We start from the raw sequence: 18,175 nt of genomic DNA on the forward strand, positions 1-18,175 counted from the left end.
AGCCATGCTGACTCTGCACCGTGTTCCTCTCCTTCCTAAAAGGCAGAACACTAATTTAGACTTGGAGCATTCTTTACATTATTCCTGGTATCAGCCACCTCCACTCTACACACACACACCTCACATATTTCCCTGATATCTTTGTATTAATATGATAAGGAAATCATTTGTTGTTTCATTTCCTCAGGTCTGACCTCGCCTGAACCACATTTTTTCTCCATTTTCCAACACCAGCACTCAGACCACTAATGACAGAGAAGGTTGTTGCTCACCACACTTTTTCATTCCTCTGCACTATTTTAAGAAGTCAGAAAACTCCCCAGGGAACGAGCTAATCATCTTCCTTCTCTGCAGTATTGTTCCTCAGCTTTATGATTTATCCTGACCTGTTCCACAAGGAGCTGGATGTCTCAGGGGAGCAATCTGGATTTATTCCCACAGGTGATCTTTCTGCTGCACATCCACACCAAAATTTGCTGTCACTCAGTCTCTAGTCCACTTCTGTGAACACAGCTGGTGACAGCTTCCCGAATTTCCTTACCAGGGGGACAAGAGTCACATGTCTCAATTATCAGTGCAAACTCCACGTTTTCCCCCCTTTCTTATTTTTGGCATTGTTTCCCAATTCCCCAATCCTCTACCTATCAAGGTAACAAACAGAACCAGCATAACAACCTCTTTGTCTTCTTGATTCTTCCCTTTTTTTCTGAGTGAAGCCTCATTTTTTCACCCTTCTCTACCACTAACCTTTGCTCCTTGTCCTCCAGTGTAGCAAACATCCTCAAACCTAATTCAACCTTTCCTCTTCTTTGCCTCTGTGGTCACGTTTCCACCTGGGTCACACTCCTAATCTACAATGTTAAATAGCTTCCTTATATTCACATTTTATTTGGCAAATCCTACACATTTCCCTTTAGCGAGACCCTACTCTCCTTTCCTGTATCTTGTCTTCAAAACCCCCTTTTCCCACCACCTTGTGTCCCTGGGTCCTCTCTCTCTCAAGCATTAGAAGGTGACATTTCACACACCAGTATGTTCCACTTCCTATCCCCTTTGGAAAGCACATCAATCTCAGAGCTTCAAATCGTGGTCTCACATCCTCCCACAAATACTGCCAGGGCTGTGCCACTGATTGCCCCTGTATTCTTGCCTTTCTTTGAAGGAAAAACATTAAACTCAAGCAAACTCCCCTCTTTATTACCTTTTAGCAGCTGCAAGCTGTGCTTCATCAAGGCTCTGCATTTATTAATTCATTAATGTTGCAAGCAACTCCTGCCCAGTGAACACTCTGGCTACAAGGGCCTCTGTCCAATTCCCACAACAGAACTTCAAAGGCAGGGAAGATCCTGAAAATCAGGAATTGCATGCAGCCCATCGAGCAGGAGGCACAGAAGTTCACTCACCCCAACAAAAGAGGGCTCAATTCTTCCCTACCAAGGTCTGGATCCCACAAAGTCTTTCCTATTTGCTCCTCCCACTGTTCCTGAAATCTAACCTGCTCCCTTCATGTCGCAAAATCCCAAACAGCTCTTGGAGAGCTCTGAGATCCTCAAGTATTTTTTTTTTTCACTTGTGTCCAGCTCCTTGTTTTTTAGCACTGTAACATAATTGACAGCAGTTTCCCCTCAAAACCAGCAGCTTCCCTGTCTTTTTCAAGGACAAAAAGCTGTAAAAAACACAATGACATCTATTTCTATTACATAACTGCAAGCCCTGAGTGAAAACTGCTCACAGACACAACTTCCCCAGCTATTGGTCTCCCAGGCACTCTCAAGTGGAGAGGAAACTACCTCTGGAGAGGTTTTCCCAGAAAACTGGCTCACGGAAAAATGTACTTCCATCAAGAGCTGAGAGCGCCCCGTGTGATTGGATCTTTCACACGAAGTTGGAATTGGAATTTTACCCCTGGCCCAGCCAAATGGACACTTCACAGAAAGCCTTTCTTAGCAGCCAAACAGCGTGAGGAGAGAAGGTGCATTTCAGGGGAACTCCAAATTAGAGATTGGCTCTGGGACAGGAAAAGGTGTCAGCAAAGGAAAGCGGACTGAGGGTGGGGGATCCTTTGTTCCACCCACAGCCCATCAGCCAGCAGAGCATCACTTTCCTTTTCAATGTCCTGCATGACTGGAAGACATTTAAGGTCAGGTAATGTGTCAGAATTGGGGTTATTTACAGTAAATGATACAGAAGGGATATAGGAAATACTACAGGAAAAAATGGTTTGATAGGGATTACTGCAGTGATGATCACTGCCTGTTACACATCTCAATAAAAACTTCTCTCGCTGAGTAAAGGCAGACAGAACTGTTCAAAATCTTTTAAAAATAGTAAAAATGGTTTGCCAATGGATCAAAAGAGGAAGATTCTTGGAATACTGTCTGCAACCGGACAAATGATTACAGAAGTAAACCCAAGATGATAAAAAGATACATTTGACCATGGTAAAGGGCATAATAATGGGCAGCATTTAACATGATTTGGTGCTTCTGTGTGTTTATGTCAAGGATGGATTAGGATGGCAGATTAAGGAGATTTAACTTCCCCAGTTAGGTAGAATAGTACCACAGGAAGGAAGAGTAAATGCTCAAGTGCACAGAACAACATCACTTTAATCATTTGATTCCCTTGAGTGAAAAATTGCTCATTAACAGATTTTGGAGAATGAGGTGAATTGGTAATAATCAAGGACAGAGCTACCAGGTGTAAGAAATCCTAGACTGATAAGGAGTCATAATGTGATTTATTCAATTTAATAACAACTGCCTTGTGAAATAAATAAACTAAATAAACACAGAAAACAACCAACTCCAAACAAACAAAATTCCCCAACACCAAAATGGGAACAGCACAGATAATTTTGGAACAGGTCTGAACACCCTCTCCTGGAGCAGTAAGGACTACAGGAGTGTAGTTAATAGAGTTGTGGGAGCACGACAAGGAAGATGTTGATGTGTATTTTCCAAGGTTTTATGAGCAGCCAACCTTAATGAAGTACACAGCCTCCTCTTGACTTGCAGAATCAGTGTTCTTTTTTATTTTTCCCACAGCTAAAGCCATTGTTTTACTTATTCTCATAGAAACACTTCAGAGAAAACATGGAAAAGACAGCCAGTGACCAATCCTGACCAGAGAGTGACACGTGACCTGATATCAGTAACTGATAAAAGTACCCCCAAGTCGACAGAAGTTATGCACACAGAGGCATTCTGAGGTGTGAGCAACACAATGAGCCTGTGTTTCAGATCAGGCTCTGTGCACTGGCTCCAGGTAGCCTGAAAATGGCAATACACTGCTTTTCCACAGAGGGATTCGACCCAAGGAATTTTCTCGTTCCACATTTTCTTTGCTCCAATGTAGCAATCTAGTAGTGATGCTTTTATGCTGTAAGGTTATTGCAGTGATTAGGAAAAATGTGCAAACAGATGGTTGCTGAGGAGCTGGAATTTAAGGAAAGCTGAGGATCCAGTGAGAGGATCCAAAGGCACCACATCCCACTCCAGGAATGGCTTTGCATGAGCAAGCACAGCGAGGAAGGTGCCAAGGGTTGGGAGAGGATGAGGCAGCATCCAGCAGGGAAAGCTGTGCTGCAGTTCCACTGCAAGTTGGAAATTCAGTCAGACTGTGGGCATCACTCAAGCTGTCATTAAAATCACTCCTGAATATTCACAACTTTCCTACACTCAGTGGTGAGGCTCAGTGGGGGCTTGCAGCCCAGCTTTGAGCTCATTCTCTCTCCCACATGCATGGAAAATATCCTGTAGCTCTCATCAGCGTGAAGGTTCCAGTACACATCTTGCACACTCAGAAAAATTACTCCCCTGAGCTGCTATAATATAATTATTTTTTTAATTTTTCACTGGCTAGTTAAGAAAGAAAAAAAAAAATTTAAAAAAAGAGGTTACAATTGTTAGGGCCCAGCATTCCTTCCTGTACCAGAAGCAACAACGCGTTCTCAGCAACTTCCTCAGGAATTCTCACTCCTCTCTGGCCATTTGTTATCAGTTCAGGCAGTGATGATCATTAGCACTCGGAGCATGAAAAACTCATTACCCAAAATCTACAAAGCAGTGCAAACTCCTGCATTTCCTGGCATGCATCCCCACGAAATAAAAATACTTAAGATTGCCAGTGATTCTGGAACAACTGCCCAACAGAGCTGGCTGAAAGCTGGAATTTCCATTTGTGAGGGAAAATCTGTAACAATGTAAAAATTATGGAGCTGGACCAAAAAAGCACCAGCAGCAGCAGCAGCAAACATCAAGGCAGAACAAAATGGGGGACACGGAGATAACATCGAGGCCAGGGGGTTTAGGGATACTGGAGCTTGCACCTTCCAGGAATTGCTCTAAATTTCCTTGAACCTCTTGATACTTTTGGCCTCCTCATCTCCCAGTATTGAAAGTGACTTATGCTGTGGGAAAAAAAACCCCAGAACTGTGGCTTGTTTTAACATCAAAGTCCGAGTGTTTCCCTGAGAGCACCCAAGTTTTTGGACTCTGAGGGAAAACCTTATCGTGGGTGCCTGAATTTTTATTACTTCCAAGTTATTCCTCTTCATTGGTGAAGAAAAAGGACTTTTTTAATCTGTCCAAATTAAAGGGAAACTTCATTTTTGTCTTCCACTTTGCTCCAGTATTAATGTGACTTTACTGGCCTGGGGGAGACAGGACTACATGCAAGATAAAATATGCAAGATCATATATTTATATAAAGCCATTAATGTGTTCTCAACTCCCAACATATGATTTATTTTCTGTCTATCACAGAAGATTGAACTGATGTGTTCAGATAATTGAATTTCTAGTGGTGGTGCCAGAATTTCTCTCCTTTTTTTATAACAGCCTATTTAAAGCCCATGGCTAGGTGAGGATAGTTGAGACTGTTCTCATCACGTATAATGCTCTGCATTACTGACATTTAATCTCCCATTTTTCATTGACCTGTCACTATGAAACAGATTTCATTTCATGACTTGATATTTATAGTGTAAAATTTCTTCAGGAGTAGGTTATTTAGATTTTCTCACTTTAGAGGGGAGATAACCAAGCACTTCTGGAGATGATTTATATCGTTCTAAGCTAGACACCCAAAGTAAGTCAAATTAATCATGATTTCTTTCTGGTTTTTTGAGTATAAAAAGGCCTAGATGCAAATGTTTCCATAGAAAGTAAATAAATCACAGAATCCTGGAATGGTTTTGGTTGGAAGGGACCTGAAAGCTCATCCAGACCCACCCCTGCCAGGTGCAGGGACACCTTCCACTATCCCAGGTTGCTGCAAGCCCCGTCCAACCTGGCCTTGGACACTTCCAGGGATGGGGAGCCCACAACCTCTCTGGGCAATAAAGATCATTAAGATAAATAATCACACTCAAAATAGGAAAAATCTAAGTGCTGCCAACTCCCTAATTAAAGTTAAATAATATTTTTTTTCCTCACACAAAAATACAGACAACTGAAACTTCCATGGAGTTTTTTTTGTAAAAAAACCTGATTTTCTGTTAAAAAAAAAAAAACAAAAAACTGGGACAGAACAATCCCAGGGAGATCCCTTACTGGCTGAAAATTCCATTATCTAAACCAGCTCTTATTTGCCTTCAGCTGCTCATCCAGAACTATGCCAGTTATGTAAATAATTGCTTACCATGCTGGTAACACTCTCTGAATGGTACATATTTCTTGAGGGTATCAGCACTGACTTACTTGTCTTGATATTCTTAATATCCTAAGAGAAGCACTGTGACATAGGCAGCTAAATCGATTGCTGAGGATTATATAAACAAAATTCAGTTTGCACTTCTAAAAAAAAAATTATGCCAAGGTCTAAAACCACTTTCCATTGTGTTTAAAGACAGAAAAAATCCTGTTTCTTGTAACCAAAAGATAGGTACCAGCTCAGTGTCTCACACAGTACAAGCTAGAGGAGTAACAGTACTTTAAAATGAAGTTTTGTGAGAAAATCATGACAATTCCTCGAGCTGCACTTCATAAACTGTTCTGACATTCTGGATCAGATCTGTAACAATATTTAGATAGCTTAAAACGCAAACAGGCACCATAAGGAATTGTCATGTTCACTTTAGACACTGCTCCCCCAAATAAAAACACAGATGATTGATTGGCCTTGTCATAATCCATCTGTTAGGAACTGGGAGGTGATGAGGGAGAATATATCCTTGCTTTTATTATTAAAGAATATTTATCATTTTATAGCAAGCAAAGCAGGGCAGACCGCAGCAATTATGGACCTACCAAATGCCAAACAGATCATTACTTGCACAAATACCTTTACTAGTCTGAACCTCTCTGTTGTAACCAGCTCAGAAAAATGAGAATAAATGGCATATGCCTTGGAATTATCACATCATTTGTGTTAGAGTACAAAAGCAGAGCCAAGCCAAAGGCTGAAGTGTTACTACAAGCAATAGAAAGGAATAAATTACAATAAAACCAAAAGAACTCAATCTGGAAACACTTGCTGGGATCCCAGCAGGTGAGCAACTGATTGTGGATCTCAAATTTGGACTAAGTTGCTGTTTCTTGTCAAGACAATGCAGAGCTGTAAGAAATAAAAGCTTCCACAAACCAGACTCGTGCTGCTTTCAAGTGCAGCTGCTCTCTCTGTGTCACCTGTCCTTGCAAACTGCCCGGGAGCAGCTTCCCCTTGCTCCTGGGGATTTTCACAGGAGTGGAGCTTGATTAAACCAAGGAAGCCTTTCTATTCCAACCCACTGACACAGCATCACAGCAACACCTTCAGTCTGTATAAAAGCACAGTTAAGTGCCACTGTGCCTGGGCAAGCCTCAAGTTTTTAAAGAGGTTATGATGAATTTCCATGGGTTAGAGTTCAGAGTATTCATTACAGCAATAAACTGAGACCAGATTTGCCACACATTACTTACAACTACCTAAAAATGAGCTGCCTAACCCATTTTTTTTCTAGCTTTTCCTTATCACTATCACTGGCAGAGAGACTGGGGCATCACAGGGAAGTTATTCCCCCCTACCTAAGATGCCTTAAATGTGAAATAAGTAACCCTCTAAATAAGTCTTGCTTAAACTGACAAGGTAGGGAGCACAGAAAAGTACCTCAGATATGATAGATACCTAAAGTTTAGATGGAGTATTTGATATCAGATGTGGTGGACTGATCACTAAAATAGATACATATAGATATATATACATGTTCACACACACAAGTGTGTGTATACAACAAGAAAAGCCAAGATGAGTTGAGTAAATCTGCATCACTCCCCCGTATTTATCAGAGCAAACACCACAATGGGTTAAAAAGGCCAGAGATTTAAGCACACCATGGATTTTTTCTCACTTTTCACAGCTCACTTTGCTCTGCAGTTTAGGAAACAAGGCTAGAGAGGCACTCACAGGTTGATGGATCTTGATAAGATGACAGACACAGTCAGGAGGATGCACCCATAGGGACCAATTTCAAACTGGAAAAGAAAAGGTGTTATTTTGGTGTTTGTTTGTTTGTTTGCCTAGGATTCTGGTGCTATTTTGTTTGTTGTGTATATATTTTTTGCCCAATCCTCCAGAAATGCAAATGGAACTGAAGGCAGAAGGAACTGCTGTGATTTATGCTAAAACTGAATTGGTTGCTGTGCTTGTTAAAATGCAAGACATGTCCATACAGTGTTTGAAACTGTTCAGAACACATTGGGTGAGACTAACAGACACAGAAAGTCTGGCAGCTGAACCATCATTTGTTTAATTAATATATAATTAAGCACAGTACCTGGTGGATATTCTGCTGTAGAAATAGGACCAGATCCTCGTATCTTGTGGCACTGTGAAGTATTAGCTGGGAACAAATGCAAGAAGGAAAAAAGGGGACTTAAAAAACAGCAACTCATTTTTATATCCTGAAAGCTGAAACAAAGTAGCCAAAACTTTCAAACTGCCTGGAAAGATCTGACCTGACAAAAGGAAATAAAGATCTAATGAAATCTACCCCTTACTGCGGTCATTTGGCATTGAATTGTATCTCAGCACCCCGTATATTCTGAATTTTTCAATGCTGCTTCTTGGTGTTTTAAAGCTTGTTGAACAGACCTTTTGACTCAATTTTAAGCATTGTTTATGCAATGAGAAACAATTCCTAGAACAGAGGAATACTGAAGGTGTACAAGACACAGGATGGGCAAGAAGCTCAGGGGTTTGTACCTATAGGGTGAGGCATTTATCCTACTCAGAGAATTGAGTACTCCTATTTAACATGAATTCCAGGAGAGCTCACAGATCCAGGCCCTCACTTCAATATTCTTTGCCTGTTTTTCCATCTTCAGATTTTGAGACATCCATTCCCCTTTTAGGAGGCCAACAGCATTTCCTCCAACCACTAAAGCCTGGCTGATGGCACCACTGCTTGCAAAGCCATCTGAAAGCCTCAGATGGAAACAAGGAATAACTGGAAAGTGTTCTGCCATTTGGAGCTCCTGGAGAGGGAAAAAAAGGCAAAAATTCTGTCTAAGACAAGAAGAAAATAGTGCCTTTTCATGCTCATGGTCGATTGGAGGGGGGCACGTTCATTTTTACTGTGTATCATTAAAAACAGGCAGAGTTTTTAGGTTTGGAAGGTAAATGGGACAAAAAAGGATTTCGGAGAGCCCAACTTCCCACAGCCACTGGGACAAGTCAGAGCCAGGCAGGCTGTGGGATTTTATTTCCTGTTGGGTTTTGGATCATAACTAATTTAACATAACAGATTTTAAAACCTTAGGAGAGCAATGGAAATCAGATTCACTGAACTAAAGCAGGGAAAGCAAGAAAGAGGATCTGGAGAACAGGAGTCACACAGAGCCTTACAGTTTCTAGGATTCCATCTGCCTTGTATTTTCCTGTGGGAGTGAACTGCTGTCTTCCTGATGGCCTGAAGGGGATATTCGGATGAAACTCACGTTAAAAGGAAGAAAATGGCATTAAAGAGGAATCAACATGTTATATGAGCTGAATGATGAGCCAAAGATTTGCATTATTATTATTTTTAATGATTTTTAAATAAGAGATTTCTTGTAAATACGTTCATATTGCAAATCAAACCTCTATCAGTGAAACAAACACTTTATCTGTGCTGTGCTCGCTCAGTCTAACATGGATTACAAGTTTCTCCACACAGAAAGAGGATAAATATAAATTTAAGATGTTAATGACAGTTTTTATTGAAAAATATTTTTAGAGCAATGACATTCAAACAAGCAGAACATATGTAAAATATCACAGAGGAAGCAGTTTTGAGATGTAAAATATGTGAAATATCATTTGAAAGGTCTTTGAATTTGCTGCTTCTATTTCAGGTTTAAGGATTTCTGTGTCCCAAAGCCTCTCTGCTGCTTTTTAGCTATATTAAATCTTTAAAAGACATTAATTATGCTCACAAAACCAAACTCACTTAAAAATATCCTTTAGGTTCCAGTGCAGCCAAAGCCAGGGATCTAGAAGTTGGATGTTTTGTGAACAAGCAGCCTACTTGCACTGCATAAACTAAGCAGGCAAATACAGCAAAAGGAACTTAATTCCAGCCATAATGGAATATCCTGCAACACACGAGCAGAATGCTGCATCTGGAAAAAAGTAACTCTTGCTGAAAACATTTTGGAGGATTCCTACATTCAATTACATCCACAGGATCCTCCATAGCAACTTCGAAGTGTTTTGTCTACTCTGTCCCAGCTACTGGGGCAGCAGAAACCACATTTTGCCTTTCTCCTTAGGCTGTTTTAGGGAGCATAAATGCAGCTTACAAGGCTTTTATATTGTGAATTATGTAGATTTGGGACAGATAGAGGTGTAAGAGCAGTGTGCAGTGACTAAAAGGGCTTGTCCTACTCACAGTGCCACGAGGGCTTTCTCGTGGCCCCCCGCACGCCACAGAATGTCAGCGAGAGCCAAGGAGAGGCACTTGGTCCTGTGAGCTTCTGAGGGCTGGAGGCAACTGCAGTCCAGGAAATAAAGGAGAGAGACAAGCACCAAAATTTGAGGGCAAACAGATTCATGGCAGGTTTGTCCCTAAAAGAACAAAAGCATCTTTAGAGACAATTTTGTACTGATTAATAACAAGGCTCCAGTGAGTTGCCTCAGAAAATCATCATTTGGGTACCTCAGTTCTTCTACAGATGGGAAAGAGACAACCTGGATGGCCACAAATCCTGTGAGTTGAAGAGGGAGCTGGTATTGTCACTGGGGAGACATTCCAGGTGTGAAGGTACAGCTGGATCCCCCCTTTCTCTGGGAATCAAGCAGCAGAGTGAGCGGCCACAAGAGCACCCACTGCACACCCTGCACTGAGACTTCTCAGCACCCACAGAGCTCTCGAGGAGGAGATGCAATTGATGTCACCACTGGGCTTCCTGGAACCATGCTCTGAGGAGAAACCTCATTTTAGGCATTTCAGAGGACCCTGAAGATAAACACACCCAGTGAACAGAGCTGTAGGGAGAACAACTCCGTCTTTAGATTGCTGCAGAACAAACTGGGCACACTGGGTGGGTCTCCTCTGAAGTCAGAAGGACTCAGGACTAATTCACCAAGGTCAAGTGTTAACAGCTCTGTGCTGCTTTTTGGGGGCCTGGATGAGTTTTTGTTGCTCCTAATGATGGTTAACCTGCTGATACGGGCACTTAAGCAGTTGCAAGCTTGCTATGTCTCTGTCTTCTGTGACACTGCTCCTGTCATACAGGTGGATTTAAGTGATGAAATGCACATCTCTTCTTCTAGGAGATCATTACGTAATCTGGTGTCTGATTTACAAAAAATAATTAAAATAGAACTGTTTTTATCATTAAAAGCAATGGATGAAAATCAAGAGAAGACCAAATAAGGTAGGGTCAACAACAGGAACTGGTTATGCACAGATCTGTTATCACACCCTGATCTTCTAAAAGAAAGAGCTGTTCTTTCACAGAACATATTTTTAATTGCTTGGACAAAAAAGCAGGTAAATGTTTCAGGGAACAATACCGCATTATCAAATAATGGACAAGAGAAGCTACCTCCTCCTTAAATCTGTAATAAAACTTTCAATATTCTCCAACAGAATTGTTTTATATTTTAAATATAATTTTTAGTTTCTAAAGGCATTCATACTTCATTTCTTTCTGAAGTTTTTACTTCTTAACCCTTTTAAACAAATCTACACCGTAATGTTTTTACCCACTACTCCACTTTCTCCAAAGTACCATCAGCAATAAACACAGGGCTTGCATTTTCTTAAAGAAGGTGTGTCCTGAAGTCAGGACCTCAAACATTACAGGACCAGGAAGCTAAAAGTCACAAAATGGGAAAACTGGCAGAATTTAGAATAAACCAAATATTCATGATATTGAAGAAGTGGCCAAAAGATCCCACGCCACTGGGGAGAACCTAACTGGAGTTTTCTCTGGTGGCTTCAAGAATGGCATTCTTTGAAATTCAGATTTTATCAGTTTTAGAGTGTTACCAGCATGGGAGAAGAGGACAAAACCTGTTCCCAGCGTTTGAGTAAAAGATCTAATAATTCAAAAGACTAAACAAGAAACACCAATCAACAAAAAAATTAAACAGCCTTTCAAGTTCAATGTCTGCCTTGAATGTAACATTCACTTAGAGAACGTTTCCCCCTCTGAAGGATGTGAGATATGGGAAATAATTGGTGAGAGTTTTCAAGTGAAAAAAAAATATAATCACAACTTTCTCTTATCTCTGCCTGTGTTCTAATACAGACACCCAGAAGTTTATGGGAATCACAACTAATTTACGTGTCTGAGAGAGACAGCAGAGGAAGAAGGAGACATGATAATTATTTCTTGAATGTGAAAGAAGCCTGAAATCAAACACTTCATGTGAAGTGGTTGATAATTTGAAAATCCAGGTTAGAATTAGAAAGGAGTATTTATCCTCTTATTTCAAGCTTTGAGACTTCCCTTTCTTTCTTCCTGACTCAAAGTTTCTGCCCATGGCAAACACAGCATAAGGAAAGTTATGTTCATCTCATGAATAAAAAACAAAAATCTTTTAAAACCATGTGGACAATAAGAGGGGAAAAACAGGAGAGGCAAATTCTGCCAAGTAAACAGGATGGGCTGGAGCTGGCACAAGTTGGGACACACAGTTTAGACAACCTGGCCTCCATCCACTTCTTTGGGTGCCACACAATTTTATTTCATTTCTGATCTCTGAACCATGCTGCAAGAGGAAAATTACCATTTCTGTTTTTTCTAAGGATGACCTGAGACACAAAGGGACCAAGGAGCAGATGATCAAAGGCCGTCCTCAAAGCTGAAATTCTTGGTTTTCACAACCAGAAATAATTCTTCTGTGGAGATCGCTGGTCATAAAACCTAAGTATGTACCGAGCTTCTTGCAAGGAAGTTTCTGAGGTTTTCCTTTTATGCAGGCAAGAACCTTGAGAAGTCTGCCCTCATTATAATCTGAATTAGAATCCTAAAGTTTTGCAGGGTAATTTCTGTCACTTCCCATCCTGGATGCTGAAGACAAATAATGATGCTCTACAGGTACCTTTTTCTTTCCAATATTGATGAAAAACAGCCCAAACGGTGAATTTACATTAAGTGGAATCCAGACAACACTACGGAATATCAACAGAGACCACAGCATTTTCTTACACAGTTCCAAGCAGAAAAATGGGTGTTTAAGGCCAAAATTTAATACAAGAGGAACATTTTTATGTTGTAAGGTAATGAAGTTCAAGAAAGATCTCAGCATGAAAGCTTCTCTTCAGACTAAATCGAGGTCAGACTAATGGAGGTCACAAATAAAACAAGGTGGTGGCAGCACAACCCAGCAAAATAATTTTCCCTATTTAACATTCTGTTCCTTTAAGGCACAGGGAAGCTTTGTGGAATTTTTCTTTTGTAATGGACTTAATTTTGTATTGAAAACAAAAGGTAAATACCTGAAAGCTGGCAATAAAGTCATTTTTGAGGCATTATTTTCCAGAATTTAATTCAATAACCCCTGTTCCTTCAGCAGTGTGACAAGTACATTATTATTATTGTAGCAGTCCGAGCAATTTCCTTGTCAGTAGCAACACTTAACAAAATCCCTTTAAAGCAAGTAGAAAATACACAGCATATAAATTCAAATTCCATTAAGGAGTTTAAACATGGATGATCAAATACAGTCACAAGGAAAAAAAATTGTTATAACTTCAATTTTTCAACCCTGTTGAGATTCTTAGTGTCAAACACTGGATGAACTTCGTGCTCTTTCAAACCTTGATTACTTTTTTGTTTGAAATCAGATTTCCATGAAGACCTCGAGGCTAAATAATTTTCATTGGCCTCAATTCAAGCTGTTGGGTTTTTGCAGAGGTTCTTGGGTTAATCACAAGCAATTACACCAATAAGACACCAACTTCTACATTCCTACAGTTCAGTGGGAAGTAAACACAAGTAAATCAGATGCTGCTTTTTTTCTCTCTCTCTGAGACAAAAAGAAGTTCAGCAAGTTCAAACTCAAAAGGCTCCTGAGTGGCTGCAGCAGAGAAATAAAATTTTTTTACTCCTGTAGGGAAAAATTCGTGAAATTCCCTGACTTACCGGGGGTCTCTGTTCCTGTTGCTGTCTGCAAAGATCAGCTGCTGCAGGACACAGGCTTGGACTGCAGCCAGAACTCCACATGGGCCACCCTGGGGGGAAAACGGGACACTCCATCAGCAAAAAACTGGATGGATGCTGGGGGAAACCTCTGTGAGCTCCCATCCAGCCCAAAGGCATCCTTTCACCTCTCTCTTTCCAGCCATGACTTTACAGTGCTCTCTGGAGCTCTGGGGTTTTGTGCAAGCCAAGGAAAATCACTGGTTTTAAGCGTTCTTGGGGTTCCTGCCTGTTTTTCCTGAAGAGACCTAGACATCTACAATGTCAAAAGAAATGTGGGGGTTTTTTTAAGCTGGGATATACAAATTAAATATCTCCTGATCCCTACTGAGCTGCAGTTTAATTTTCAGGGAGAAATCAAATCTGAGTGTTTTCCATGGACTGAAAACAAGCCTTGCTCTTGTACCTCCTCTCAGCACCTCGAGTTCCCACCTGCATCAGTAAACGAAGATTTCAGCTTTCAGTACAGCCCTCTGCACCAGGGAGATCCTTCCTCTCTCTCCCTCTCAGTGGGGAAGAGAAAGAAAACCAAGAAAGTTCAAACCTTTCAAATTATTAATCTCAGAGGGAAAAAAAAAATCACAAAACCAAGAAATGCTGTATTAACTATAAATTTTATGGGAAGTAGATTCATAGCTGGTTTGGGCTACATGCAGGACACAAGGCTACACCACAGTGCCACCCATCAAACTCCTCCCAAAACCCTGGAGAAGAAGGGAAAGGGCAGCCAGCACTGCTGTTTTCACACAGCAATGTGATTAAAGGGATCAATTTAATTCTCTGGTTGTCCTATGTGCAGCACCAAGGGAACAGGACCTGCAGGTAAATGCTGAGAGGAACCTAGAGAACAAAGGTCCTGGAATTAGGAAACAGCCTAGATATTGACACCTTCCCATTTCTCATTTATATTATACACACACTGCCTCTCTAGATTTATTTAAATACCTGATGAGTGAATAATTTGAAATATATCAAGGAAAAAAGCAAGGTTTGTTTCAGTCCCTCAGGGAAAGCCTTGAAGTCAAAGTAAAAATTACAGGATCTATTCTAAATACCTTCTTAGAGCACCACAAAAATTTAAGGTAAGAGAGAACCAAACAGTTGTTCAGCTGAAATGAATTTTGGAAGTGAGGAGGAAATATGTTAACGAGCTGAAACAGGCACAGTCTAAGCAAAGCACCATTCCTGCACTGGAATTTATGGTGGGGAATTTAATGGCCAGTAGTGATGAGATATCCTTTCTCCAGCAGCAGGGGCTGGAAACACCAAAGTGACATTTACTGTGGGCCAGTGAACACCACTGCCACGGTTCCTTTTGGAGTTTAAATTAACATTTAATATCTTCTTTTTCCGCTAGGCTTTGTAAGATAAGCAGCTTTCTTCTGAGATCACCAGCCTAATGAAATATTTGACTAGACGAGGTAAGTTAATTAAACATCTTAATGACATGTTTATTAGCCATTGTCCTTGCCTCAAAGCCTCTCTCCCTCTCATTTCTGTATAATGGTCTACTTCTCTCAGGTCAGATCAAGATTTTCTGCATCAGCACAGAGGCTTAATGAGTGTTTTGTAAAGAGGAGCCTACAAGTGTTCACTGAATTCCTCAGATCCCTGCTCCTGAGGGGAGAGACCTGCTGTGGACACCCCAGGAGCACACACGCAGCCACAAGGGCAGGCACAAAAGCACCAAGCAGCTGGGGAGGATCCAATCTTACAAGGGATCTGTTGGATTTTGGGGGCAGCTCCATGACCCTGTGGCACGACGGGGGTCCCTGGTCTGAGCCTGTGAAACCAAGGTGAGCAGCACAGAGGGGTGTGAAGCACTGCAGGCTCAGTGTTTGAGCCAGGTGCCCAGACAGGGCTAAAAGGGAGAGGCCGGAGAAGTGACTGAATACCCTGGAACAGAAATCTTCATTAGCACCAAAAATTTCCATGGATTGGGCACGTGCTGTCCAGGCTGGCCCAAGTCCAGGCACGGTGCTTTTACCAGCTGTGGTCATCACAGGGACCTGCTGGCCATTCCAGATCTGTCCACCTGGGAGATGTTGCCAGGGAATTGATGAAAACCTCGTTGCAGGGAGGAGTTGGCACCTTGTGGCTGCAGGCCAGAACTACAGAAAGGTGGCTGCAAGAGAGATGAGCCCACCAGCAGTGCCAGGGTCCCAGGGACCATGCAGGGTGTTTGTTCCTTTTATTTTAGGAACGAGCCTCATCACCTGACCCCAGTAGCTTTAGGAAATCAAAATCTCCACGTGATTTTCCAGACAACTCCTGCTATGTCTCATTTTGAGACAGATCAAGCTGCATCTTAAGTTGTTTAGCCCCATGTATCTTCTTTAACTCCACCCTTGATTTTTGCTCTTCTGTTCTTTTACCACCACCAGCTTTCAGCTGCAGTGGCTCCTCTTCCTCCCTGTGAATAATTCCCCATCACACACACACACACACACACACACACACACTTGCACACTTTCTGCAGCTCCTTCAAGTTCTCCTCCATCCGCCTCAAGTCTCCCACCATGACTTGACAAGGTGACATCATCCACTGGGAACCAGAGAACTTAAAGAAAGAGCAAAGTCTTCAGAAAATGAATTTTTTCCACTGCTGAAATACACAGCCTTTGTAAAGTCAGTGTAAAAAGCAAAGATCGCTCTTAGGAAGGAATTTACAGCACCTTTTTCTGCACAATGCCGTATTTTAGCTGTGGGATATTGTTAAATGTAAAACTCTGGATTTTCCACTCTTCACTGAAGCAACAAAGACTAGAACCAAACAGCAGATTTTTTAATTCCTATAAAAGAAGGAAAGAAAAAATTTTTCATTTTAAAAACAAATCCAAAACACAGCAATTTGTAGAAAAGGAAGGAGGAGTGTGGAAGGGTAATGACTAACTGCGTATAACCACCCTCTTCTGTTTTATCCATACTGTAAATAGCAACACCCCAATGAAAAGGAGCAAGATTTTCCTTTTCCTGCCATATTCCTTCCACTCATAATGCTGGGAGCTGCTCAGCACTGGAAAATATTTATGTCTGATGTCTGGGGCACAGTTTCCCATGAAAGCATCCCAGAACATTGCCTGAAGTTTAACAGCTGGGAGAGCAACGCCTACCAATGGTGACATGAGGGAGAAAAGAACCTTGGATGAGATGTTAATTAAATGCTTGATTTCTGCATTTCAGGTGGCACAAATCCAGACCTTGGTCCTGAACAACTGCAGACCACAATAATTCAGCAATGGCCACACTGAATAAATTGCATTCATGCTAAAGCAGAGCTCAGTAAATACTCAGGGCTGGTAGTTACTCCAACCTCTTTGAGCTAGAAATTAAATTGGAAGACACTCTCATTATTTGGTCTGGGTTTTTTTCTCCTCTGTCTGAATGGGAAGGAAAGTATTTAATAATTTCATCTCTGCTCAAAATAGGGGAGATAAGCAAGGCAGAAACAGTGACGGGGGAATAATCACTGTCAGTGGAAAGGACTAGAGAATAAGCACATGAATAACTGACTAGAGGCATTAAGAAAATAATACAAGCTTCACTAATTAAAGCTATTATCTGTGCTTCAGGTGGGCTGATGCATGAGGGTATTTTTCTGAATTTAGGCACCCCTAAATTACTTTGTCACCTGGATAAGGAATGTACTCAGGAACACAGCACATGTTCAAAAGCACAACGCAGAGCAACCCACTGCAACTTTGGCTAAGGAAACTCAATTAACAACCCCACACACCTATTTATATTTACCATAATCAGTCTTACTTTTGCAAGAGAAATATCAATTGCCTTTGACATGATTTGAAGCATATAAATTGTTGAAAGATCTGGGGTCTTATTAACTTCTCCAGTTGTCTCTTCATCCTCAACATCGACTGAAATAAAAGAAAATCATGCAAGAGTTGGATGAAAAGAGTTGTTTTCCCCAGCACACTCAGTGCCAGGGGTCATCAACGTGAAAATTAACACTTACTGTCTTTATAAAAAGGAAAAGACAGTTTTAGCCAGAAAGGGCAGATAAAAACACACGAGCCAGCTTTGGTTTATTATCTCTTAATGATTTGTCTTACCTAGAAGTTTATAGCAAATGCAATTGCTCTAAATCAACCAAGAGTTACAAAAGAAGCCCCTCCTACGTATTTATTTGGTCACAGCTGCTCTGAACAATACAAAAAGATTTGGCAAAAGCCAAACTGAAACTTGACAGAACTTACCCAATTCTAGGACTTCTTTCATCTGGTCTTCTTTATAGCCAGTGGATGTTGGAGACTTCCTACATGAAAATTAATCAAAAAATGAATGACAAAACATTCATTTTAAATGAGAAAAGGTGTTTGAATGAACAGTAAGAAATAGGGAGCATTCCCACACAAGGATATAACTTTTAGCTCTGTGTGTGTGTATATAAATATATATAAAAAAATAAATACATGGTGTAAGAAATAAATGGTCTCAGAGCAAAATTTTTCTCAATGGAAGAAAGCTGCACTCCAGGAGCTCATCAGGAAAAGCAGCCAGCACAGAGGAACACCCTGTGTTTGATTTTGGATTTCAGTCCTGTT

At 41.0% G+C, this 18,175-nt stretch overlaps 1 protein-coding gene across 4 annotated transcripts in view; it reads right to left on the reverse strand.

The window, feature by feature from the left end:
* Positions 1-18,175, reverse strand: part of MINDY4 (MINDY lysine 48 deubiquitinase 4) — a 65,107-nt gene that overhangs the window by 28,910 nt on the left and 18,022 nt on the right. For 2 of the 4 annotated variants that reach the window (XM_048315319.1, XM_048315150.1), the window contains exons 6-13: positions 17,828-17,886; positions 17,364-17,488; positions 16,289-16,405; positions 13,557-13,645; positions 9,851-9,952; positions 8,827-8,890; positions 7,757-7,822; positions 7,387-7,454 (exon numbers count right to left, since the gene is read on the reverse strand). In XM_048315319.1, the coding sequence (XP_048171276.1) occupies positions 7,387-7,454; positions 7,757-7,822; positions 8,827-8,890; positions 9,851-9,952; positions 13,557-13,645; positions 16,289-16,405; positions 17,364-17,488; positions 17,828-17,886 (690 nt within the window). The remainder of the gene's footprint in view (positions 1-7,386; positions 7,455-7,756; positions 7,823-8,826; positions 8,891-9,850; positions 9,953-13,556; positions 13,646-16,288; positions 16,406-17,363; positions 17,489-17,827; positions 17,887-18,175) is intronic. The other 2 variants (XM_048315240.1, XM_048315398.1) reach the window with 2 other exon arrangements.

Source organism: Corvus hawaiiensis, chromosome 1 (assembly GCF_020740725.1).
Source record: "Corvus hawaiiensis isolate bCorHaw1 chromosome 1, bCorHaw1.pri.cur, whole genome shotgun sequence".
Classification (NCBI taxonomy): Eukaryota; Metazoa; Chordata; class Aves; order Passeriformes; family Corvidae; genus Corvus; species Corvus hawaiiensis.